This window comes from Chionomys nivalis, chromosome X (assembly GCF_950005125.1).
Source record: "Chionomys nivalis chromosome X, mChiNiv1.1, whole genome shotgun sequence".
NCBI lineage: Eukaryota > Metazoa > Chordata > Mammalia > Rodentia > Cricetidae > Chionomys > Chionomys nivalis.
The window spans coordinates 71,104,460-71,132,172 of record NC_080112.1 but is presented as its reverse complement, the minus strand read 5'-3'; the positions used below and the strand labels follow the sequence as shown (position 1 = coordinate 71,132,172).

Below are 27,713 nucleotides of genomic sequence, written 5' to 3'. Positions count from 1 at the left end.
AGTATTTGCCTTATTTCTTTAAAAAATTTTAGTTCTTGAAAATGAAGAATAGCTATTTTAATTTAAAATAAACCAATACAGAAGATAAGTGTTGACAAGAATGTGAAGACGATTTGAGCACTCAAACAGTGCTGGTGGAAATGTAAAATGATGCAGCCACTGTGGAAAAAGTCTGGCATTTCTCAAATGCTTAAACATAGAGTTATCACATGACCCAGTAGATAAGCACACACACACACACACACACACACACATACTCGCACATATCTAGGAGAATTAAAAATATGACCACCCAAAGAATTAGGCTTGAATGACCAGAGTAGCGTTATTCATATTAACCAAAGAGTAGAAATTATCCAGATACCTATTAGTTTATGAATAGAGAAGCACACAATGAAATAAATATTTGTAGATTAAAAAGGAATTAAGAGCCAGGTGTGATGTTGCCTGCCTGTAATATCAGCACTTGGGAGGTAGAGGCAGGATCAGGAGCTGTTCAATGCCACCCTTGGCTACATAGTGAGTTTTAATCCAGCCTGAACTACACAAGACCCTGTGTCAATCCCTACCAAAGAAAATACGATACTAATTCATATAACACAGATAAACCTTGAAAACACTATGCTAAGTGAAAGAATCTAGACACAAAAGACCACATATTTTATCATTCTACTTTTATAAGGACAAAATTAGATAAACCTCTAAAAGTAGAAAGTAGAGCAGTGCTTTCCAGGGTTTGTGGTTTGGAGCATGGTAGAATGAGTAGTGACTGTGGTCACAAGGTTTCCTCTGTGCCTCATGGAAAAGTCCTAAGATGCCTTGTAGTTATGGCTACACAGTTCTGTGGTTACATTAAAAAATATTGTACACTTTAAGTGCAAGAATTGTACGATATCAATGTTTTAAATATACTGTGTGTGTACATGTTACATGTATATAGCTGTGTGTTTGTGTGCACATGTGCGTGCGTGCCTGCTAGAAGTCAACCTATGTGTCTCATGAGCCCTTGTGGTTTAGAGACAGGTTCGCGGTGAGCCTGTAGATTGAAAATGAAGCTAAGCTCCAGAGATCTTCCTGTTTCTGTTTCCCCAGCACTAGATGACAAGTACATGCCACCACTCCTGGCTTTTTCATGAGTTCTGGGGATCTAAGTCAGGTTCTCATCCTCACCCGCTAAACTGTTTCCTTAGCCGCTGTCTTAATTATACTTTCAAAATAGCTGTTACTGGAGCAGTCCACGCTTTAAGCCACTGGAGATCTTGGTAGAACCAGCTGCTAGGTGCTTTTAAGACATTTCGAAGGCTAACAGAGAAAAGGCTTTTGGACAGGTAACTCAGCCAGCTCTCTTCTGAGAACAGAAAGTAGACTGCAAGAAGCATAGGGGCCCTGACATGGGTAAAATTTTGACAGTGCTGACAGGAAGGAAGAAACACAAGCTATTTCTTATCCAAAATAAGTGAATCCTTTGAGATGCAGGGATAGACCATGAGAGAAGGAGCAACAGGAAAGAGAATCTAGAAACCAGAGAAGGTAGCCTCATGGAGAAGGGATCAAATGGAGGTCATTTTCCGGTAGAGACAAGAACTATGGGAATGTCCTCACTCACTACACAGAGCCTCAACCACTTACCTCCAGTATGAGTTTAAAAGATTCACCTCAAACTTTTTATCAGTGACGAGTTACCCATGGGGAGAAAGTGGAGGTGAAGGGGGAGGTTCTCATTTATTTAATAAATTTTATGTTTGATATTTGGGGGCGGGATGGTTTTGTTTTGAGACAGGGCCTTCCTGTATGCCTCTGACTGACCTGGTGCTCCCTGCGCACCCAGGCTGGCCCCACCCTGGCGTAGCTCTTCCTGCCTCTGCCTCCCACATGCTAGGATTACAAGTGTGCACTACTACACCATCTGGTGTTGGATTTTTTTTAATGTATCAAGAATATCCTTTCATCCCGGTTTGTTTTTCTTTTGAGGCAGGCTCTTACCACGTAGCTCAGGCTACCCTACATTCACTACCCTGCTGAGAGTTTTATTTGAACAGACAATGTAAGAAATGCAATTGTTTATCAATTGGAAATAAAGGATTGCCGAGTTATAATAACTGAGTGGTCTTTAGTAATCTATAAATGTTTATGGAATTTTATGATCTGGAGCTGTAAACATAAACTGTAGTGAAAGCAATTCTTTTGAATTCTCAGCTTGCTATAACAGAGGAAGACAGATAATGTGGATACCATGGTTTTAATTCAAAGGCCTTACTTATCTTGGCAAGGCAAAAATGACCATTTGTGAGGCAGTTAAGGATTCTTGTCAGAGTTTCTGAAATCATTAGCCATAGTCTCTGGAAGAAAACAGGTGGACTGTTGGCTTGAAAACAGGAAGTGATCAGGCAATCAGTTGTTTTGTTTGTGGTTTTTGTTTTGTTTTGCTTTGTTTGTTTTTGTTTTTTCGAGACAGGGTTTCTCTGTATAGCTTTGGAGCCTGTCCTGGATCTTACTGTAGACAAGGCTGGCCTCGAACTGCCTCTTCCTCCTAAATGCTGGGATTAAAGGGTGTACCACCACCGCCAAGCCAGAAATCAGTTTTAACTCGAATAAAGAGCAAGCACAAGCCAAGCAGTGTGACTCTGAGTTACAGACCTGCCAGATCTACAGCGTGAGTTCCAGGACAGAGAAGGCTGTTACACAGAGAAACGATGTCTTGAAAAACAAAGAGAGACAGAGAGAGAGAGGAAGGAGGAGGAGGAGGAGGGAGAGAGGAAGGAAAGTAGGGAGGACGAGGGAAAGCAAGCACAATAAGGACATGGGAAGACAAAAAACTGTAGCAGCGAAAGTCGTTCAGAGTCTTAAATGTAAAATCATTCCAAGAATTTGCTTTTCAAACCTCCAAAAGTGGCCATGCTTAGGAATAACTAAAATGGAGTGCAGACAGACACCGCTCTTGTTGTCAGAATGAAAGATAATGTCAGAGAATTAGGACAGTCCTTGGAGACAGTGAGGTGGGTTCTGTCTTTTTTTTTTTTTTCAACTCTGTAAACCCATTGCCAACCTTGTACCTGCCTAGCATATAGTAAGCATTCAATTAGCATTCATTTGTTGGATGAACGGACAGACGGACGAACATTATAGCACTTAGCAGTGTTTTGAACGTCCCTGTCTTCTACCCTTACTGAACCATCAACACCATCAGGTTTAGGTCTTTGCCTGTCTTCTTTTTACCCCCCTTGGTTTTGGGAGACGGGGGTCTCACTGTGTAGTTGCAGCTAACCTGCTAATTCACTGGTAGCCCAGGTTGGCCTGAAATATTGGGCAATCCTCTTGCTTCAGTCTCCTGTGTACTAGGGTTAGAAGTATATGTTATCACTAGTATAGGAAATAATAGGTACTTGACTCTGGGTTTAAGTGAGTGAACAAATCCTGAACCCCAGAGAATAATGACAAGGAAAGAAAAAAGTTAAAAAAAAAAAAGAACCAGAAGCTAAAAGCCTCAAGGGAGGTGAAAGACTATTTCATAGGTCTATAGACAAGAATTTTAATAGTATTTGTTTAATATAAGCAAATGATGTTGACTTCAAAGTGGAGATATGAAGGCAGGCATACTGGCACAAGCCTATAATTTCAGTGCTCAGGAAGCTAAAGCAGGAAGTTCCCAGACCAGCCTGGGCTACATAGTGAGACCATATCTCTAAAAACCAAACCAAACAAACAGTGTGTGTGTGTGTGTGTGTGTGTGTGTGTGTGTGTGTGTGTATCCCACACCAAAAGACAAGCAATGAGAGGAGGGGTATGAACTTGGAAATGGTAATTTGTCCACATAGCCCATTCACAGTCCCCCTCACCCCTAGCCATCTGCCTACCGCTCTCAAGTTTTTCCAGACTGACCTGGTCTTGCCTCGTTCTCATATTGTCCTCATGCCTAGAGAGCTTCCATGTCCCTTGTGCCATTCCCTCTGCTGCTAGGCTTTGTGATTTTGTTCTTACATGCAACATCAAAAATCAGTACAACTTTTAGCAAGATCAGTACTTATAGATCTCCAGGGCTCCCATTTGACCGTCAGATCAGATGAAAAGCTGCCTAGTTTTCCATGTCCACCATCCAGCTTTCTGTAAACTGAGGTGTGTCCAGTGTACGAAATGCCTTCCCTTTTTCAAAGCTTCTGATTACTGTTTTCTTTACCCATCCAGAGCCCGTTTCATCTGAACTCCCTGAAGACTCATTTTCCCTACAGCTCTAAGGAAGACAACTGTTCCAGACACACCTCCCTTCCTTTCCTTCCTCTCTCCTAATTACCAGTCATGAACATTATAGGTGTCTTCTTTTCTTGGGTATCGCTCCATGTTGCTCTATTAATTCTGGCATGGAAGTTCCTCTCAAGTCCCTGTCTTTCTTGTGGCCGTGGCCTGTGGATGGTTGTAAAATCAGCCTTCAGTGTATTCCACACTAGAGTTCACTTATCTCTAAGATGAACTTCTAATTGTGTCACCAACACACACAGCATGCACATTGCCTGTGTACATGCACACACATAATGTTTGCGACATTGCACACACTTTACATAAAAAGCCAGGCTCACTTATTTCTGACTTTCTGTACCTCCACTCGCAGTTTGTAGCCTGTATGACACATAGATTCTCTTCTCTGAACTCCTGTCCTCTTCGTGCCCTCCAGAACCATTCTGCAGCCAACTCCCCTAACTTTATCCCACCAGCCTTCAACTTCCTTTTTCTGCTGTGCTTTTTGTTTGAACATTTCTGGGGATCAAATTCAGGTCTTATATCTGCTACCTTCCATGCCTTAAAAAGATTTTTAAATTTTTTAATTAAATTTATTTGTGTTATTGGGGGGAGCACACATGTGCCATAACCGCTTGTAGAGGTCAGAGGACAACTTTCAGGAGTTGGTTCTCTTCTACTATGTGGGAACTGGGGATTGAACTCAGGTCCTCAGGCTTGGCTGCAAACGTCTTTACCCACTGAGCTACCTCACTGTCTTTAACAAAACATTTATTTCAAAATAATCACACATTCACGGGAGATTGTGAAGGGAAGTCCTGGGCACTTTCCTCTAGCTTTCCCTAGTGTGACAACTTGCACACAGTTAGAGTACATCATCAAAATGAAGAAATTATTTTGGTATAGTTTATTGACTTCATTCACACTCCACCAATTATGCATACATTCATGTATGTGTGTCTATGAAATTTTATCGTATCTGAAGCCTCACATGACAACTATAATCAAAATACAGAACTATGCCATCACATGGTTATGTCATCACACCCCTGTCCTATCATAGCCATCTGTCACTACTGGCAGTGACTAATCTCATCCCTCTGTAGTTAGGATTTTACAACATTTATGAATGGAATCACACAGTGTATATATATATATATATATATATATATATATATATATATATATATATACATACTATATATATACAATATATATATATATTAGATTGGCCTTATATACTCAGCATACTTTCCTTCTAATCCTCCCAAACTCTTTGCATATAATAATGGTTTGTTTATTCATATTGATGAACAGTATTCTACTGCTGTGGATGCTGGTTTGTTTAACCATTTGCCTATTTAAAAAGTACGTTTGGATTTTTTCCAGTTAAAGCTATTTTGTGTAAAGATGCTACACACATCCATGTACAAGTTCCTACATGAAAATCAGCCTTAACTTTCTGGAATAAATTGCCCAAGAGTGCAATTGCTAGCTCATATGGCAAGTCTATTTTTAGTTTTGACAGGAACTGCTAAATTATTTTCCAGAGTGGCTATACCATTTTACATTCCCACTAACAAGATATGTGTGATTTAGTCTCCACATCTTCACCAGGAATTATTATCACTGTTTCCTCCTAGCCATCTTGAGAGTTGGCTCATATGTGGCGCGTCTCATCTTTCAGGACCTAAAGAGCCATTATAGCTCCTGTAGAGCCTTTTCCAGCCTCACCTGGAGAAGCTCACTTCTCTCTCCCTTGTGCCAAAACTGTGATACTTCATTTATCATTGCATTTTAATTATTTATTGTCAGAGTTTATGTAATCCCCTCTTATGAGCTACATCTTATGATGATACAGATCATGCCAGATTCCTCTTGACTCTTGGAGCAGCTGGTCCAGTACCATTCTGGGCACCTAGTGGGTACTCAGTAAGTGTGTGCTAAGTGAAAGGAAGGAGTGGAAAGAATGGTAGCCCTCCCCTGCTAGAAACCTTTCTAAAACAGACATCACGCCTTCCGCTGTGTCTCCCAGCAACAGTTAATGGGGTGCTCTGTTTGTGTAGATGCTCAATAAATGTTGCCCAAACTCTTCAGGTGGCTTATCTTCCCTCTGCACCCATGAGATAAGCACATGAAAGAGAGAATAGACCGAAGAATCCTTGCATTAAGGATCATATGTCATAAATTTTGTAATATTCTTATAATCTTTACAATCACTCTGCATTCATCTGTGTGATGAGAAATCAAAAACAAAATAGTCCTTTAAGTCAAAGAATGCCTCTGTGACCATCATTTTCTTCCCTGGTTACATATGAATTGGGGAGGGCAGTGTTTTATGTTCCTGAATTCCTTTTGCCATCTCAGGAGGATCTGGGCTTTTTCTGTTTTTCTGCACTGGTGTAATTTGACATGTTGATTATGAAAGGGTCATTAACTTCAACATTTTTGATCACTTTTTGACTCTGTATTTTCTCAACTCTGAAGTCTGTTAATTTGCACTTGTTTATATGTCTCTGTAAGAGTCACTCCGGCCCTTAAGGACTGGACTATGTTTTGTCTGGAAAGTAGATTGTAAGCCCCTTGAGAGCAAGGACCTTATAATTCCTAGGAATGCATTCTGGATATTGTCAGTGTTCAATTAATGATAATATTGGAAGCCTGACTAAGGTTACCTGTCACATTGACATTTCCCTTTTCATCTGTAAGGCTGCATGCCCTCGGTAAATAGCAGTTAGGCTGATGTGATAGCACTGATTCTACTCAAAATTACACTATTACCCACCACAACTTGTTCTTTTGGGTACTTTCAAATTGTAGTTTTTGATCAGTTGATACTGTTCTCCTTATAATACTGTGAATGCATATGCACTGGGGAGGGCCATATTTCAGAGGCCTCAAGTCCTTTGCAGAACGAAAAGTAAGCTGATACCGTCTATGCTCTCAAGGCTTCTTGCCCCCACTGATAATAGGTGATAAACTCCAGGTGTGATTGCTGTCTGACATTATCAGAAGCAAACCTTCATAACTATTCAATGTATATGTTTTATTTCTCTAATTGTAAAATGGAATAAATGTGTATACTATGCCCCGTGGCTATGAGAGTTAACTAGATATATATGAAGTGTTCAGTGAAGTCTAAGTTCCGAAATAAAAAAGGCAAATTTGTTCATTGGTGATGGTGGAAGTAGAGGAATTGTCATTCTAAGTCAGGTTTATTAAAGTATGGCACACATACAGCCAGGCTCACCCTTTAAGGTCGACAGTTTGATGTGATGGATAATTCAGCTATCCCTCCAACACACTTCACTACCACCGCATAGCCCTAACTAAAGCAGATCTTTTTCTGACAATTTGTGTCCTTCCTCTTCCCAGTGTACTAAAGGAAGTGTACCAGGCCTTCAATCCTAAAGCAGTGGTTTTACAGCTGGGTGCAGATACCATCGCTGGGGACCCAATGTGCTCCTTTAACATGACGCCAGTGGGGATCGGCAAGTGTCTGAAGTATGTGCTTGAGTGGCAGTTGGCAACTCTGATTTTAGGAGGAGGTGAGTACAATGGAAAGTCACCAAGAGAACTTGTCAGTCCTCCTCCACACTTATTAGCATAGACGATAAGTCGATTTTTTGGATGGGATAGTACTAACCTGCCTATGGCCCAGAAGCCTAAGTCTATGAAATCGATTACTTCCCCAGTTGAGCATAGACTCTGGCCCATCCCTAGTCAGTTTGCCATGTGCTTTGACACCTAGGCACTCTGAAGTTTGTTTTAATTTGGAAGTAAAGGTTAAGAGTAGAACATTTGCCTAGCATACACAAGACTCTGTTCAAACCTGAGTACGGAATAAGAAAGAAGAAGCCAGACAGTAATGGCACACGCCTTTAATTCCAGCACTTGGGAAGCAGAGACAGGCAGGCTGATTTCTGTGAGTTTGAGGCCAGCCTGGTGTAAAGAATGAGTATCAGAATAGCCAGTGCCTCACAGAGAAACCCTGTCTTGGAAAAAACAAAAACAAAACAACAAAAACAAAACCAAAAGGAAGAAGAAATTATCTCAAATAGAGGATCAGTCCCTGAAGACTGTGAACCCTCTTCTGTCAGAGAAGCCATTATTCTCTTCTTACCCATTCTGTTTCAGAAACATCAATGAAATTCTATCTCTACTCATTCATGAATAGTAAATACATGAATTAATTGAATATCTAAGATGAAGTCAAGAATTACTCGTTTCCCCTAAAGCATGATTTTGTTATAAGGAAGCAAACTTGAGAGAACCATAGTCTCTTGAGCATTCTTGCACCCCTCTTACTGATGTTAACATTCTTTAACTAACAGAATGCTAGGTCTGTTTGATAGAAGCGTTGATGTGTTTGGAACCGTGCCCAACCTCAGTCACCTTTATAGATGCTTTAGGATGAGATCTTTCTTCTGTCTCTTCACCAGCCACAATATTGATTTCATTGGATCAATAAATTGGTGTATTAAAATATGGTCATGTGAATTGAGATTAAAATGCACATATATGTCACCAGGTATAGTGGCACATGTTGTATAATCACAGAACTTGGGAAATAGAATCAAGAGGATTGGAAGTTATGGGCTATCGTGGATTACACAAGACCTTATCTCAAAAATGTACCAAAAAAGTGCATATATGTAGGTTAGAGAGATTTCTCAGTGGTTACAGACGCTTGCTGCTCTTGGCAAAGGGCCAAGGTTTGGTTCCTAGCCCCCAAATGGTAGCTCAACCCTTCATAACTCCAGTTACAGGGTATCTAATACCCTCATCTGGCCCCTGTGGGCACCCAGCATATACATGGTATATGTACATACATGGAAGCAAAATACTCATGCACATAAAATTTTTGTAAAGAAATTAAATGCATAGATGATGACCAAGCTAATAGTTTTATCACCCTCTCGAAAACTCCAAATCCAGGTAAACTCTGGGCATGCCTTAGGTCAACAAGTGAGCATACAGCACAAATAAAGCAACCTGGTCCTTTGGCGTCTTCAAACCTCAGAGGGATCAAAATTAAAACTGATTACAAGAGACGCTCTCTTAGGAAAAGCTGGCAAGAAGCTTATTAACTTCACCTCCAGAAAAAGATAAAATTGATAAGCATTACATGGCATATTACTTTCCATAACAATACTAAGGATGGAGATTATGATACAGGTCCAGCTGGGGGGAAAGACCTTTCTCCAACAGATACCTGGAAGAATTTAACTTTTGTCTGAGGCTACAGCCTTCTCTTGAAGAGTCTTACCATTAGCTCAAATCCTTTTGCTTTTTTAACCGAAAGCTTGGCTCTTGAATATGTAAGTATAACTCTTCTTATGCAATATGTGTATTCCTGAAAATGCCTGCACATGAGTGGTGTGTTTGCAGATAAGTCATATCATGTGTATACTAGAGATAACATACTCCTTAAATAAAACCTATAGTGATTCTTTGTTAAATTAATAACTATGCCAAATAGGTCTGCCTTGCAGACTAATTTCCCATGCCAGGAATGTTTAAAGTAATATCTAAACCATACAGCTGAAATTCTCTGCTCTTAACACATAGACAATTAGCAGAGGTGGCTGCATTCTTAAGCTTCCTCAGATCAGTCCCACTGAGGCCGGAAGGACACGCTCCAGAAACCCTAGCCTCCCTAACTTTTGAAATAGTAGGAAAGCTCAAGAAAAGGGTAACAGCAGGTTCCAGTTTATATATGTTAGCCCGTTGTGACAATGACTAGTGTCCTCTATTGCTCTTCAAAGTGCATCCTTTTGGATGATAATGTATATGGGCACCCTACTTAAAATAGAGCTGATTTTATTTCCTGTGGTCTGCTCCGAGGTTAGGAAATCATTCCATTTTACCCTTAGACTCTTGGAATTCAGCTGAAGGCCAACGTGCTAATGCTTGCATGGCAAAGCACATCCATTCAGCACAAAAATATGCTGATTATTAACCAGTGTAATATGGCTGCTGGGTGACTGTGACAGGACCTGACGCAGCGGGTCAGGGTGTCAATCATCAGTCCCTTCCTCGGCTCACTTTCTTTGATCTCTGCCACCAGGCTTGCGTTTTGTGGTGAAAAGGACCGCTGATATTTAAAGAAGGAAGTCTGTTTCTGTCAGCACTTTCCTTTCCTTTTTCCTGGATGCCTTTAGGACTAGATCTGCCAATAGCTTTAAAATACAAATCACAGCCAGCAGTCACTTTATAGAATTGTTGCAAAATTCATCTGAGAACCCATCACATTGGGTAGGTCACCTCCAGACATCTGGGTTCCAGGGTTCTCAGTCTCCCTGATGTCTCTTGGTGGAACTGAGGTGCTTGCCTTTCTCAGGTGCATTATTGCTGCGAGATAAGAGCCGCTTTAATCTGTGTTGCCCTTGAAATTGTGAGTTCTACTCTGTGCATGATCTGGCTAGTCTGCTAAAGTCTACCCACTAGGTGGTTTACAAATACCATTAGGGGATGCTTAAGGAAGATTCTGCAAGTTGGAGTTGTCTTTTTAGACCTTTTATTAAAACAGTTTTCTCTCCTTCCTTACCCCCTTCCCTCTCCTGTTTTGTGGCTATTCTTTCCTAACTTCACAATTCTTGATGGAGACAGGAGGCTATAACCTTGCCAATACGGCTCGTTGCTGGACATACTTGACCGGGGTCATCCTAGGGAAAACACTATCCTCTGAGATCCCAGATCATGAGGTAAGTAAGGCTCTGACAAGTCCTCTCTTCTTTAAGGGGAAGAGCTGAGTCATTCCACCTAATCAAAATCACGTCCTCACGACTCAATACCGTTCTGTTGAGAGACACTTCAATAACAATAACACACTGTTTTGGCAGAATAGTGGACTCTTGTTCCAAAATAGCCAAGACCTTCTGCCTTTTTTTTTTTTTTACAAAAGCTCTCAAAGGCCAACCAACTTTAATTTCTCAATTAATTACAGAGACTGTGGGAAGGGGTCACCTGTTCCACAAAGAACTCTTTGGAATATGTGCATATTTTCAGCCCCTAGCCTCAAGAGGGAAGGGGCTCATTTTTAAATATAAAAGCTAGGTTTTGGTCTGATTTTAAGGGTGCCATAGGTGAGATGTGACACATATTCTGTTCTCTCAATTGTCTTTGACTAATATAGAGTTCAGGAAGTATAGTCACTAAGAAAGTCAGGTCTGGTGGGTTTCCAGCAATTCGAGGTACAGAGATTGGGGCTGGACCATCCAAACTGTGAAACGCGTCAGCTGAACCGTTGCCATTTTCTCTAGTCATATGAGATGGCCTTTACAAAGAAGAGATGTCTGTTTGAGTTTTCTCAAAACAAGCAATAAAAGCTGTCTGGGACCTGTGGGTGTGCTAATAATCAGTAATTCAAAGGTATATGCCATCTATGTACCCTATCGATTCCCATCTACTTCTCCCCCTGGTGGAGAGCACATTATCACTGATGAGGATGTAGCCACAAACCTTAGACTGTGTAGCTTAAAATAACAAAGCAGTCTGTGAAGCCCTCCTTCTCCAGCTGTTTCCCAAAGATGAGGGATAGTGCTTTGCTTGTAATGTTATGATTTCTGCCAAATGTATTGCTGTATACTTGAGAGCATTATGCTTTATGAAGTCACTATTATTTTTTTAAAATTAGAAGTAACTTAAGCTAATTTGCTTCCAATTTTCTTCTAACCATAGGTGAGGTATAATATGTAACTCAGAGAAACCACTCAATATGTCTAGAATACAAATAGAAGGCATGCTGTAATTTGAGACAATTTGCTAGTGTCAGGGTTAATGGAAGTCTCTTTTCTTGACTTGACTTACCTTTATTCAGTATTTGGAAGCTTAATGAAATATAAAGGTAAGTACTGTGAACAAATGTAATTGCTGTTATTGCTGTGGGAATATCTCAGATTGCATTGTAATTTAGAGCACCGGGACTCTAAAAACTGATCAGGTTATGTCAGAAAGCAGCCATAAGCTGTAGAAGTCTGAATTGAGAGTGAGTGTTGTGTTCCTCAGAAACAAAAGCAAATCTAATGATTCATCTGTATTAAAAGAGTGATAAAATTTTAATAAACACGAATATTGCCTTTGGTACCTGGAGAAGCTATGCGCAAGAACAGATGCAGGTTTAGCCTTATGGATTCATCCTGCAAGATGAAATGAGATGTGATGTGTGTCAAGTGCCTGAGACACAGTACGTGGCATGGAACAGACATTGCAGAAATGCCAGTTCTTACTTCCCTTTTGCGTGTTCCACACTTCTTATACCCAGACATTTATGACTCTGTCATTCAGAAATCTGTCCAAACCCTTTGTGAATCCCTTCTGTCATATTCTTCTGGTATAAGAGATATGAGTCATCCAAGAAGGAACAAAGAAGAAAATTGAAATGACAGTATTCAGGTACAATGAGATATCATTTTAATGAAAATTGCCAAAAATAGACCACACAGTATGAAGGCATATATAAGTTTTGTGTCACAATACACAATTGCGCACAAATATCCTTGTGGTCTTCTGCAATTGGATCAACAAATGGCAGATAAAAATACTCTCTGTGTATCCAGTATTTGCTAAGAACTGTATTACTCTGTGTCTTAAAAGATGCAAAGGTCAGGAAGACCTTATGCCCTATCTTATGTGCCTGGAGAAGGCAGCTATGTGCATGGGGAGCTGTGCCAGTGCACAGATATGATAATGCAGAACAGAGTGGGAGCTACAAGGTCAGACAGGCCTGTTCACACCCCCTATCATCTCAGCAGTCTGGCCACATAGCAAGTTCCAGGCCAGGCTCAGCCATTTAGGAGACCTTGTCTCGGTTTTAACAAATAAGTAAATAAATAAAAGGTAGGGACTGGAGAGATGGCTCAGTGATCCCAGCCACTGAAGACCCAGGTTCAGTTCCCAGACACCCATGTGGTCGCTTCAAGCCAGCTATAACTTCAGTTCCGGGGAATCTGACACATTTTTCTGTCATCCACGGACACCGGACATGTCAATGGTGCAGAGACATACGTGCAAGCAAAACATCCTTACACGGAATTTTTTCAAAGTAACCAGAAGGTAGTAGGAACGGTGACTATGGAGATGTGCGTCAACTGTGAAGGGCATACAATGGAGAGCACAAAGTACCCTGCCCTCCTGGAGCCAAAAGAGGGACTTGAGAAATACAGTCAGCACAGTCACAAGGTCAAGCTATTGCAATAGCCAGCTACGGCGCAGCTGACCTCCTCACTATCTCTGCTCTCATTCTTGGACTTTATTCTTCCATCTCCTAGGACAATAATCATCCTCATCCTCTAAGTGCCCTTTCCCCACTTCTGTGCTGTCTTCCTGGGTCTAGCTGCAATCCCCGTGATTTTCAAAACCCTTTAGCCTAAATCAGCCAAGCCCTTTTGACCTATTCCTTTACTTCATCATTCATTTAGCAATTCATGGGGCCCCTACTACCTACTACTTGCCAGGACGTTTTCAGATCAGGATTCATATACACAAACAAGGTAAACCCAGTGTCCTCAAAAATACTACCCTCTAATCAAGGCTGCAAAGCAGTGTATTCAAATCCCGGACAGGCATGGGGCAAAAGGGAACCCTTAACAGACCATTGAACTAAGTTGGGAGTTCTGGGGCACTCAGCAGGCTGAGTCAGGAGGAGCACAAGTTCAAGGGTAACTTGAGCTACCTACATAGCAAATTCGAGGACCAACCAGTGAGACGCTGAAACTTTGAACTGAATGTTCAGAATTGATTGAGAGTTTGCTAAGTGATGAAGACAGAGGTCTGTACAGTACACAAAGGGGACAGAAATGGAAAAGAACAGTAAGAAGTGTACTGTGTATAACAATATGCAAGCGAATGGCAACACTTGGGACTTGGGACCAGAAATGAAGAGTCTTAAATGCTGCACAAGTGAACCTACATTTTTTTTCTCTGGAAAATATGATGCACTTGGTTTTTAGAGAGATAATTTGGTGCCAGAGAGATGGTACAGTTCAGTGGTTTTAAAAGCACTTGCTGTTCTTAGAGAAGACGGAGGTTTGGTTCCCAGCATCCATATTGTAGCCCACAACTGCCTAGAACTCCAGTTCCAGGAAGTATGGCACCTTCTTCTGACCTCTACAGAACCCAGACATGCATGTGGTATACATACAGTACATACATGAAAACAAAACACATATATGTAAGTTATGATAAGTAAATCTAATATTTTAATTGAGAAAGCTTATTTCTTAGAAAATAGGAGGTAGGCTGCTAAGGGGATAAACCTGAAAGTCATACAACTAAGTTAAAAGGTTCAAGTATACCCCTAGCACATTTAGTCACAATGTTTGTGAGCAGAAGTATCACAGATTCGGGTTGTCTTGTTTTTTTTTTTTTTGATAACTAACAACTGTATATAAATAATGAGATTTCCCAGGGTATGGAAAAGGAATGTAAAGAATTCATTTGTTTCAAATATACCATCTACATAGAGTTTGAAGATAACTTTACTGAATATTTAATTGTTTTTGCATAAAACAATATAAGGTATGGTTATTACCGCATCTGATATCAGATTAACATTAAAAATATTTTAGATTTTGGAATATTTTGGATTTCAGATTGAAGATTCTCAAACTATACTCTTTTTCTGGTCACCTGTGTCTGGTTGTCTATTTTGGGTTTTTTGTGTGTGTGTGTGTGTGTGTGTGTGTGTGTGTGTGTGTGTGTGTGTGTTTAGCAAAGTATTAAGCACCCACCTAACTGATTTTCCATCATTAAATAATTAAAAATAAATAAGCAAGAAGGTATTTTGATAATTATCAGCAGTCACGTAAAAGATTTGTTTTCAAGATGAGAGGAATAGAAATATAATATAGTCTCTCTGGGAGTATAAGTCAACACCTAGCACCAACTTCCTGTCTTTTTCAAGAAGTGCCATGTATCCAAACCACGAGAAAGCCATCTATCCCAAGAAAATTCTGTATTGTCATGCAGGGAAGGGATCTGAGAAAGCAAGCCCAGCACAGATTCTCCAAGCTTTTCTGGGTGACTCTTGGCACACAACCCTATGAGATATAAAATGGGTGATGACATAAATCCAGCAATCAGGGAGCTGACATCAGTCTAGGAAATGGGAAACGAGGTTGGACAGACAAGCTAGGAGTAAAAAAACATCAGAACTGGGAAAGCTTAAGAGAAATGGAACATACGGGTATGATTGGGCCCTGAAACTCTACCATGGGAAGCCCAAAGATGACATGAACCCATAAAAAGGCCACTACATGGATAAGTAGCGCTATTACATGGAAAAATAGTCCATAATCTAGTTTTACTATTTAGATCCCATGGTCTATTTTTGAGTAAAGCAGTTTTATGTACAAGTTGGACATTTATAATCCAAAATTCTGAAATCTGAAGTAACTTTTTAAGCACAAACTTAATACACATAATCATCAAAATAATACACTGTTTCACCAGACTGCTTTTCATAAAATGGTTAGGAAACTACCTTGTTCATATTAAGAAATACATGTAACTATTAAAATAAATTAAATTGATTTATATACAAATTGATGTTACCAATGTAAAAGTCTTTTGATAAAGTCCACTGAATTTATATGTATTTATTTGGAAGTAATAATGTCTTCATAGTTAATCTAGTCTTTGAACCCATTTACTTATATAGTCTTAAATTTTGAATTTTAGTTTAAACTACAATAGACAGGCCTTCAACAAATTTTGTTAAATTTACTCTTAAGTCATTTCATGGTACTGATTTTTTGTGCATAGCATATCCTAAAAAATTTCTAAGTGTTGCCAGAATATAGATCTTAAGTAGAATATTGATATTAAACAATATAACCTTAATCTTTGTTTCTTTCTTGTAATTAAATAGCATGTCCCTTGTACATGAGCATGGCATCTATGAATTTAGAATTTTAAGTCCATTATACAATCTTTATACATTTTCTTTCTTTTTTCTTGTCTTACTGCACTGCTTGGAACTGTGGGTTAAGACCATCAGTACAGTGTTGAGTGGGAAAACTAAGTGAACATCCTCTTCTTTGCTTGTTTCTATTCAAAGAGAGGAAGCACTTAATTTTCTCCTGTAAAGTGTGATGTTAACGACAGTGCTGTTTTTCCAAGCATGTACTTTATTAGGAAAAGGAAGTTCTTCTCCATTTCTAATTAAAGATGTTTTTCTCACAAATGAACATAGAATTTTGTTAAATGTTTTTTCATCGTCTACTAAAATGATCATCTAGCATCCATTATTCTGTTTTAGTGACTTGCACTGACTTTTCTCTTGTAAAATAACTGCATTCCTGGGATAAGACCTACATGGTCATGATGCATTTGTTATCTTGTTGTTTATTTAGTTTGCTGAAACTTGGTCAAGGGTTATCATGTCTTTTTTTTTTTTTTTTTTTTTTTGTGGTGGGAAGATACATGCCTTTAATCTAGATCTTGAAACAGGAAGACATGCCTAGGCCACATACTGTTGGAAGCCTATATAAGGATATTGTTGCATAAATTCTTTTTATTATTTTTATTGATTTTATTGTATTTCCAATTTACTCAGGAGATCTTGTCTTTTTCTACTTCCCATGTAGATTAGATTCATATATGTCTCTTAGGGTCCTCATTGTTGTCTAGGTTCTCTGGGATTGTGATTTGTAGCCTGGTTTTCTTTGCTTTATGCTTTAAAACCACTTGTGAGTGAGTACATATGATAATTGTCTTTCTGGGTCTGGGTTACCTCACTCAATATGATGTTTTCTAGCTACATCCATTTACCTGCAAATTTCAAGGTGTCATTATTTTTCCCTGCTGTGTAGTACTCCATTGTGTAACTACCACATTTTCTTAATCCATTCATTGGTTGAGGGGCATTGCTCTGGCTATGATAAATAATGTCATATGTCCTTGTATTATGATTGAACATCCTTTGGGTATATATCCAAAAGTGGTATTGCTGGGTGTTGAGGAAGGTTGTTTCCTAATTTTCTGAGAAATCTCCACACTGACATCCAAAGGGGTTATACCAGCTTGCATTCCCACCAGCAATACAGAAGTGTTCCCTTTACCCCACATCCTCTCCAGCATAAGTTGTCATCAGTGTTTTTGATCTTGGTCATTCTTACAGATGGAAAATGGAATCTCAGAGCTGTTTTGATTTGCATTTCTCTGATGACTAAGAATGTTGAACATTTCCTTAAGTGTCTTTCAGCCATTTTAGATTCCTTTGTTGAGAGTTCTCTGTTTAGGTCTGTACTCTATTCTTTTATTGGGTTATTTGTTCTTTTGATGACCAATTTCTTGAGTTCTTTGTATATTTTGGAGATCAGACCTCTGTCTGATGTGGGGTTGGTGAAGATCTTTTCCCATTCTGTAGGCTGTTGTTTTGTCTCATTGACCATGTCCTTTGCTTTACAGACTCTTTTCAGTTTCAGAAAGTCCCATTTATTAATTGTTTCTCTCAGTGTCTATACTACTAGGGTTGTATTTAGGAAGTGGTCTCCTGTGCCAATGCATTCAAGTGTACTTCCCACTTTCTCTTCTACAAAGTTCAGTGTGGCTGGCTTTATGTTGAGGTCTTGCACTTGAGTTTTGTGCATGGTGATAGATATGGATCTATTTTCATTCTTCCTACATGTTGATATCCAGTTATGCCAGCACCATTTGTTAAATATGCTTTCTTTTTTCCATTTGATATTTATTGCTTCTTTGTCAAAAATCAGGTGTTCGAAGGTGTGTGGATTAATATCCGGGTCTTCGATTCAGTTCCATTGGTCCCCCTGTCTATTTTTATGCCAATCCCAGGCTGTTTCCAGTACTGTAATTCTGTAGTAGAGTTTGAAGTCAGGGATTGTGATGCCTCCAGAAGTTCTTTTATTGTACAGAATTGTTTTGGCTATCCTGGGTTTTTGGTTTTTCCATATGAAGCTGAATACTGTTCTTTCGAGGTCTGTTAAGAATTTTGATGGGCATTGCGATGAATCTGTCGATTGCTTTTGGTAAGATTGCCATTTATGTTAATTCTACCTACCCATGGGAGCAAGGGAGATCTTTCCACTTTCTGGTGTCTTCTTCAATTTCTTTCTTCACAGATTTAAAGTTCTTGTCATACAAGTCTTCCACTTGTTTGGTTAGAGTTTGGTTAGAGTTACTCTGAGATACTTTATGCTATTTGTGGCTATTTTGAAGGATGCTGTTTCTTTGATTTCTTTCTCAGCCCATTTATCATCTAAAGGAGGGCTACTTTTTTTAGTTAATCTTGTATCCTGCTACATTACTGGAAGTGTTTATGAGTTGTGAAGTTTCTTGATAGAATTTTTGGGGTCGCTTATGGATTTATCATATCATCAGCAAATAGTGAGAGTTTGACTTCTTCTTTTCCAATTTGTATCCCCTTGATCTCCTTCTGTAGTCTTATTGCTCTAGCTAGGACCTCAAGAACTATATTGAATAGATATGGAGAGAGAGGACAACCTTGTCTTGTTCCTGATTTCAGTGGGATCTCTGTGAGTTTCTCTCCATTTAGTTTGATGTTGGCTGTTGGCATGCAGTATATTGCCTTTATTATGTTTAGGTATGTTCCTTGTATCCCTGCTCTCTCCAAGACCTTAATCATGAAGGGATGTTGTATTTTGTCAAAAGCTTTTGCAGCATCTTATGAGATGATCATGTGGTTTTTATTTTTCAGTTTGTTTATATGGTAGATTACTTTGACAGATTTTCATATGGTGAACTATCCCCACATCTCTGGGATGAAGCTGACTTGATCATGGTGGATGATGGTTCTGATGTGTTCTTGGAATCAATTTGTCAGTGTTTTATTTAGTATTTTTGCATCAATGTTCATGAGTGAGATTGGTCTGTAATTCTCTTTCTTAGTAATTTCTTTATGTGGTTTGGGTATCGGTAATTGTAGCCTCATAGAAAGAGTTTGGCAATGTTCCTTCTGTTTCTATTGTGTGGAACAATTTGAGGAGTATTGGTATTAGTTTTTCTTTGGAAATCTTGTAGAATTCTGAGCTGAAACTATCTGGTCCAAAATGGTTGGGAGACTTTTAATGACTGTTTCTATTTCTTTGGCAGTTATAGGTCTGTTTGATTTGTTTATCTGGTCTTGATTTAATTTTGGTAACTGAAAATTATCCAGAAAGTTTTTTTATTTCCTTTAAGTTTTCCAATTTTGTGGAGTACACGTTTTTAAAATATGAACTAATGACTGGATTTCCTTCGTGTTTGTTGTTATGTCCCCCTTTTCATTTCTGATTTTGTTAATTTGGATATTCTCTCTCTGCCTTTTGGTTAGTTTGAATAAAGGTTTGTCTATTTTGTTGATTTTCTTGAAGAACCAACTCTTTGTCTTATTGATTCTTTGTTTTGTTTTCTTTCTTTCTATTTTGTTGATTTCAGCTCTCAATTTGACTATTTCCTGCCGTCTAGTTCTCTTGGGTAAGTTTGCTTCTTTTTGTTCTAAAATTTTCAAACGTTCTGTTAATTCACTAGTGTGGGATTTTTTCAGCTTCCTTATGTAGCCATTTAGTGCTATGAACTTTCCTCTTAACACTGCTTTCATTGTGTCCCATAAATTTGGGTATGTTGTGTGGTCATTTTCATTGAATTTTAGGAAGTCTTTAATTTCTCCCTTTATTTCTTCCTTGACCCATTGATGCTTCAAGTGAACATTGTTTAATTTTTATGTGTTTGTGGGCTTTCTGGAATTAGTGTTGCTGTTGAATTCTAGTTTTAAGCCATGATGATCCGATAAGATACATGGGGTTATTCCAGTTTTGGGGGGTTTTGTTTTGGTTTGGTTTGGTTTTTGTATCTGTTGAGGTTTGTTTTGTTACCGAGTATGTGGTCAATTTCTGAGAGGGTTCCATGAGGTTCTGAGAAGAAGGTATATTCTTTTATATTTGGATGGAATATTCTATAGATGTCTGTTAAGTCCATTTGAGTCATAACATCTGTTAGTTCCCTTGTTTCTCTGTTCATTTTTTGTCGGACAGACCTGTCCAGGGCTGAGAGTGGAATGTTAAAATTTCCCACTATTAGTGTGTGGAGTTTAATGTGTGATTAAAGCTTTAGAGGTGTTTCTTTTACATATGAGGATGCCCTTGTATTGGGGGCATAAATGTTCAGTATTGAGATTTCCTCTTGATGGATTTTTCTTATGACTAATATGAAATGTCCTTATTTGTCTCTTTTGATTGATTTTAGTTTGAAGCCCATTTTGTTAGATATTAGGATAGCTACACCAGCTTGTTTCTTAGGACCATTAGATTGGAAAACTTTTTCCCAACCCTTTACTCTGAAGCAATGTATGTCTTTGACATTGAGGTGTCTTTCTTGTATGCAGCAGAAGGATGAATTCTGATTTCATATCCGATCTGTTATCCTATGTCTTTTTATAGGTGAGTTGAATCTATTTATATTAAGGGATATTAATGACCAGTGATTGCTATCTCCTGTTAATTTAGTTTTTGTTGTTGGTGATGTTAATTTGTATGCTTTTCCCTTCTTTGGGATTTACTGCTGTGAGATAAATTGTTTATGCTTTGGTTGATGTAGCCAACTTTCTTTGGTTGGAGTTTTCCTTCTAGTACTTTGTGTAGGGCTGGGTTTGTAGCTAGGTATTGGTTAAATCTGGTTTTGTCATGGAATATCTTCTTTTGTCCTTCTATGGTAATTGAAAGCTTTGCTGGATATAGTAGTCTGGGCTGGCATCCATGGTCTCTTAATGTCTGCATAACGCTTGACCAGGACCTTCTGGCTTTCATTGTTTCCATTGAGAAGTCGGGTGTAATTCTCATAGGTCTGCCTTTATATGTTACTTGGCCTTTTTTTGCAGTTCTTAATATTCTTTCTTTATTCTGTATGTTTAGTATTTTGATTATTATCTGGCGAGGAGCCTTTTTTTTTTTTTTTTGATCCAGTCTGTTTGGTGTTCTGTAAGCTTCTTGTATCTTCATAGGCATATCTTTCTTTAGGTTGGGAAAGTTTTCTTCTATAATTTTGTTAAATATATTTTCTGTCTTTTTGAGTTGAACTTCTCCTTTTTCTATACCTATTATTCTTAGGTTTGGTCTTTTCATGGTGTCCCATATTTCCTGGATATTTTGTGTTAAGTTTTTGTTAGATTCAATGTTTTCTTTGACTGCTGAGTCTATTTTCTCTAGTGTATCTTTAAGCGCTTGAGATTCTCCCTTCCATTTCTTGTATTCTGCTGTTAATGCTTGTGTTTGTGGTTCCTGACCATTTTCTCATGATTTCTGTTTCTATAATTCCCCTAGCTTGCGGTTTTTTTTTCTTGTCTATTTCGGCTTTCAGGTCTTAAATAGTTTCTTTCATATGTTTCATTACTTTTGTTTGTTTGTTTGTTTGCTTTAAGGGATTCGTTGATGTCTTCCATTTTGTTTGTTTGTTTTTTCCTCCATTTCTTTGAGGGAATTTTTCATTTCCTCTTTAAGGAACTCAAACATTCTCCTAAAGTTATTTTAGGTCATTTTCTTCTGCTTCATCTATATTTGGTTGTTCAAGTGTTGCTTTTGAAGGGCCATTAGTTTTTCCTGGTGTCGTGTTGCTTTTTGTGGTGTTGCATGTGTTCTGACCTTGTCTACCCATCTTTTCCTATGATTGGTGTGGTTGGGGCTGACTGTGACTCTGGTGATCAATCTTCCAGGTGCCAGTGGATGGATCCAAGGCTCAGATGGTTGCTCCTCGTGGTGCAGTCAATGCCACAGTTCCAGTCACCCCATTGGTCACTCCGTGTCCTGGAGGTCGCTTCACGCTCCTGGGGTTTGCCTGCTCCGGCCTAGGTTTATGGTTGCTCCTCGTGGTGCAGTCAGTGACACAGTTCCAGTCACCTCATTGGTCACTCCGTGTCCTGGAGGTCGCTTCGTGCTCCTGAGGTTTGCCTGCTCCAGCCTAGGTTTCCAGCTCAGTCCTGTTTCTGTAAATGTCCCTGGTCTAGATCTGCTCCTGTGGAGGTCCCTGTCTTGAGGTTGGTTCCACAAAGATCTCTGGCTCTGATCTACTCCCTGGAGGTCCCAGATTTGAGTGCGCCTGAACCTGCAGAGGTCCTGGCTCAGGCCTATACCCTCAGAGGTCCCAGACTCATACCTGGACCTGCAGCAGTTTCTGGTTCCTGACTACTCCCTTGGAGATCCCAGACCGACGCCCAGACCCGCAGAGGTCCTAACTCAGGCCTACTCCCTCAGAAGTCCCAGACTCATGCCTGGACCCACAGAGGTCTCTGGCCCTGGCTGCCCCTCTGTACCCGCTCTGGCGCAGGTTGCTGTCTCAGTCCTGCCTCTGCAAATGTCCCAGATCTGGATCCGCTCCCCTGGAACTCACAGTCTCAGGTCTGCTCTGGCCTGGGTCACCAGCTCAGTCCCATCCCCATGGAGCTCACCACCTCAGGCCCACACAGGACTAGGTTGCTGGCCCAGTCCTGCTTCTGCAAATGTCCCTGGTCTGAATCCACCCGTTCCTGTGGAGTTCACCTTCCCAGGCCAGCCCCAGTCGCTGACTCAGTCCAGCTCCTGTGGAGTTTGCTGTCTCAGGCCTCATTATTGTGTCTTGATGAGGAATGTTGGCCTATTGTTTTCTTGCAATATATATATATATATATATATATATATATATATATATATATATATATATATGGTTTTGATATCAGAATAATGGTTGTCTTAAAAACATTACTTAAAAAACTTTCACCTCATCTTTTGCTTTCTGAAAGAGTTTTGTAGGATGGATATTATGGCCTTCTAAACTGTTTAATAGAATTAACTGGTTTCGAAAACCTTTGAACCTAGACTTTTCTTTATGAGAAAATTTTGATTTGTAATGTTTTATAAGATTGATGATGATTTCTTGATTCCACATTGGCGATTTGTCTTTCAAGAAATTTATTCATTTACTCATTATTATTTTTAACTTCTACAGAGCTGTACAGATGCCTCTTCTCTCATTTGATGTATTGGTTACTTCTATTTTTTATTATCTTAACTCATGGTCTATCAAGAACCCTGAAGTGTAGTTTTCCCTTTTTCTTTTGTGTATGTGTACAGTGTGTGTGTGCACACATGTGAGTGTAGATACACATGTGTAAAAGTGGGAGTTTGATGTTAGCTGTCTTTCCCATTCACTTTCCACCATATTTTTTTTTTTTGAGACAGGGTCTCTCTGTGAAGCTAGGACTAACTGATTGGCTAGGACATCTGGCCAGCAAGCCCCAGAGATACTATTGTCTCACCCTCCCCAACACTGGCTTTTCAGTGACTTTTACACTGAACTTTTACAACACTGACTTTTACATAGGTGCTGGAAATCAAACTTAGGTCGTCATGCTTGCCTGACAAGCAGTTTGCCAACTGAATCATCCACCAGCTCTTGCTTTTGTGTTTGTGAGAGACATAACCTAGGATAACATATAACCTGCTATGTAACTGACGAAGACTGAATTCTTGACCTTCCTACCACTCCCTCCTGAGTGGTGAAATTACAGGTGTGTGTCAAAATGTCAGGGTTGTAATGCTTGTTGCTTTTTCAGAGAACTAGCTTTTCATTTCATAGACTTCATTTTTCTTTTCAATTTTCTTAATTCTGTTATTTTCTCCCTTGTCTTTTTTGTATTGTTCTTAGTACTTTTTCTAGTTTCTTATGATAGAAACGTAGCTCATTGGGCCAGGTGGGATGGTACATGCCTTTAATTCCAGCACTTGGGAGGCAGGGCAAATGGATCTCTTTGAGCTTGAGGTCAGCCTGGTCTATACAGCAAGCTTCAGAGCAGGTTAGATAGTGAGAATCTGTCTCAAAAACAAAATTTAGCTCATTGATTTTTAATGCTTTTGACTAATATGAGCATTTTGAGCTACAGATTTCTGTGTAAGCACCAATTTAGCTGCTTCTCACAAATTGTGATGCAAAATATTTTCTCTTTAACATATGACTTAGTTTAAAATATAGAGGCTTTGTTTTTAGTTAACTCTCAAATATTTAAAAGCTTTTCTATATAGTTATTTTTGGAATTGTAATATAATTACATTTCCCCCTACCCTTTTCCCCCCTCAAATCCTTCTATATACCACCCTTGTTTTCTTTCAAATACGTTGCCTGTATTTTTCATTAATTCTTGTTACATGTATATGTGTATATATACATATATTCCTAAATATAACCTGCTCAGTCTGTACAGTGTCACTTGTATGTATATTTTCAGGACTGACCACTTGGGATTGGATAAGCAATTGGTGTGCACTTCCCTAGGGAAGACGATTTCTCCTGCTCTCAGCTTTCCGTAGTTGCCTGTATGTAGTTCCTTGCGTGGGGCTGAGGCCTTGTGGTCTTTCCACCTCCATTTTAGCACGTCTATTGTTGTTCAGCTCATGTTTGGACAGTCATGTTGGTGACACTTTATGGGTACAGCTTCTTATGTTACTAGGAGTCACATTCTCCCAGCAAACACCCAGATCCTCCTGCGCTTACAGTCTGGTGCTTCAGTGGTTGTGAGCCACCATGTGGATGCTAAGATCTGAAACCAGGTCCTCCACAAGAGCAACAAGCGTTGATAGCCACTCAGCCATCTCTCTAGCCCCTATTTTTATTTGTATTTAATTTAGTTTTTACCAGAGAACAAACTCTCTGCATCATTTCAATCCTTTTATGTGTATGGGAAAATTTTATAGGCTGCAAATGATTTATCTTAGAAAACGTTTACTATAAAATCTGTAAAGAATATTTGGTCTGCTGTAATTGAATGAAATTTCCATCTTTATTAACTAAGTCAGATTGACTGAGTATGGCTTACATCTTCTATTAACACTACTAATTGTTATTGTTTCTTCTGTCAATTGCTGAGAGAGCTGAAATTTCCAACTATGATTTTAGAGTTCACGATTTTTTCTTCTTCTTCTTCTTTTTTTTTTTTTTTTTTTTTTTTTGGTGTTTCAAGACAGGGTTTCTCTGTAGCTTTGGAGCCTGTCCTGGAACTCACTCTGTAGACTAGGCTGGCCTCGAACTCACCTACCTCTGCCTCCTTTGATCCTTATGCCTTTAATCCCAGCATAACATTAAAGGCATGCACCAACACACTTGGCTCTGTCCCTTTCTTTTGAATCAAATGATCTGGGAGTTTTTGTTTGTTTTGTTTTGCTGTGTGGTGCTAGACATGGAACCTAGGACCTTTGTGCTGCTAAGCTTAATTCAAAAGAAAGGGACAAAGAACAGACGAGATAAACAGAAAACAAGCAGAAAGATGGATATAAAGCTAAATACTTTTTTAGGATTTTTTTCCCTCATTACTTGCTTACTAGCTAGAATTTGGTTTGACTTTCTATAGTTGACTTGGCTTTTATATCATAATTTTATTTAGGTGTGTGTGGAGGTGGGGGGTGTTTATGTGGGGTGCATATGTCAGGGTGCATGCACATGTGGAAGTCAGGAGACAAGTTAGGGAAGTCTGTTCTCTTCCTTCCACCATGTGTATCCCAGGGGTTGAATTGAAGTCATCAGATTTGGTGGCAAGTGCCTCTACTCTAGAGTCATCTTACTGGTCCCAGCATGAAATTTAATTTAGAGTTTGCTTTCAAATATTGTTACTTTATTTCACATAAAGCAAGGTTCTCCCATTTCTCCCTTTCCTTTCCATAATTGTAGTCAGGTGCTTCTTTTTAATGTTGCAAACGCTTAGATGCATTGTTATCCATTTTGCTTTAAACAGTCAGTTATATTTTTATCTTAAAGTGTTTGCTAATTTACTTAAAATAAGAATAATAAATTAATTTGTCCTACTATAAATAACATGTTTTGATGAAAAAGAACTATTTTCTAAGACTTCAGTTCCATGAGAAGAAAGGCTATCGCCATAGACTTCCACCAATCTCTTTGCTCTCTGGCTTAGTAGGCAGCAGTCCATTCCCCACGTGCGCTTCCTCTTTCAGTCTGCGCTGACATTGTTCTAGTTAAAGTATTTGACAAAAATGCAGCTCTGTGGGTGAAAGTGAGGGATCTTTAGCTGGAAAAGGAAGGAATGTTGTAATAATCTTTTCTGATAATTATGTGGATTCCTTGAATGCACCAAAGCTCTACAGATGGTAGTGTCTTTAAGGTTAATGCAGTATGGAATCTGAAAGTATTTCAATGACTTTTTACATGCTGTTTGGTTAAATCTATACTTTGAATGGATATTTGACCCCTCTTATAATACAGTATTTGGAAAATATCAGTTCACTGAGTTATAAAAACATTCAAAATGTTCTCACGTTTTATGCAGCATAAAAAAAAAACATTGATATCATCCCTGAATTCACTGGGTTCGGAAGCTTAAGTTTTGAATGCTGTCATGCTCACAGTGGCAGAATCAAGTTTTCAGAAATCAGTTTCACTAAAAACCAGGAATTTGTTATCATTGGCAACAAACATGTCAGTTGTTTATCATAAAATTAGAGGCTCACCTCATTTTTTAGAAAACATTAATCACAATATTGAATCATAATAATCCATCAGTTGTTCTTTTGGGCAAAAATAGTATTCCATGAAGATTTGATCACAGATGAACTTTACCTCATGGCAACCATTGTACCACAGTGTACAGTCAAAGCGCCTCCTCATGCCGCCTATTCTGTCACATAGAATACCACATCCAGCAGCAAGACTTAAGACACTAACAATTTTAGTGCTTCAACAAAGACATTCTCACGTAAAGTTGGATTGTTTTAGTGTGAGTTTATGACAGTAAAGAATACAGTCCCCGGTGGTGTGCCTGGTGCTACTGCCTTCAGCTGTACGTGGTGCCAACAGTTTTCCTCACCATTGCTTTTGAACTGCCATGTAAGTATAAACAACATTGTTCCAACATAAACCATGAGCTTCAAACAAGCTATTGAGCTCTTTGAATACTGTAGCACCACTTCTGTTTGTTTCCAATCATCCACATAAAAGAAAGCCTTCTGCTAAGATGGCTTAGTACTGATACCATGTGACAGAGGCACAACATCAGATGAAGGCACATTGACCGGGTCTGGTGGTCAGAATACAGTTTAGAACATGGGTTGCTGTCTAAGTTTCCATGTTGGCAGTTATATGTTTCAGTCAACAAGCTACTGAGCCATTGAGAAAAGACAGGGCCTCGAGTATTTTTCACCAACTTTTCATCTAGTAGGCAGTGAGCAGTGTCAACTGTTCAAGGATTTATTGACCTCTGAGTTTGAGGCCTGAAGTTCTCTGATCAATAAATGACTTATTCATAAGATGCTTCAGTGGCTTTTCTTTAGTTCTGCTTCAAAAAGTGATAACAATGTTCAGTGTTTATTTATTTAATTAGTTATTGTTTTTTTTTTTCTGTTAAGTTCGGGTTGTACTACGTAGACCTGACTGGTCTGGAACTTGTATGTAGATCAGGATAGCCTCAAATCTGCAACAGTCCCTCCTGTCTTTGTCTCATGAGCTACCATGCTAGCAATGTATAGCTTTAAATGAGCTTATGATAT

The 27,713-nt window shown here is 39.1% G+C and overlaps 1 protein-coding gene across 4 annotated transcripts in view; it reads left to right on the top strand.

The window, feature by feature from the left end:
• The window catches only part of Hdac8 (histone deacetylase 8), a 220,145-nt gene that overhangs the window by 90,289 nt on the left and 102,143 nt on the right, over window positions 1–27,713 (top strand). Inside the window, exons 8-11 of one of the 4 annotated variants that reach the window (XM_057759661.1) lie at window positions 7,606–7,778; window positions 10,843–10,937; window positions 19,633–19,671; window positions 21,902–22,277. The exons of 1 other annotated variant lie outside the window; for it this stretch is intronic. In XM_057759661.1, the coding sequence (XP_057615644.1) occupies window positions 7,606–7,778; window positions 10,843–10,937; window positions 19,633–19,644 (280 nt within the window). In that variant the 3' untranslated portion in view covers window positions 19,645–19,671; window positions 21,902–22,277. Of the gene's footprint in view, window positions 1–4,182; window positions 4,275–7,605; window positions 7,779–10,842; window positions 10,938–19,632; window positions 19,672–21,901; window positions 22,278–27,713 lie in introns of those variants that run through there. 2 more of the 4 variants (XM_057759660.1, XM_057759663.1) reach the window with 2 other exon arrangements.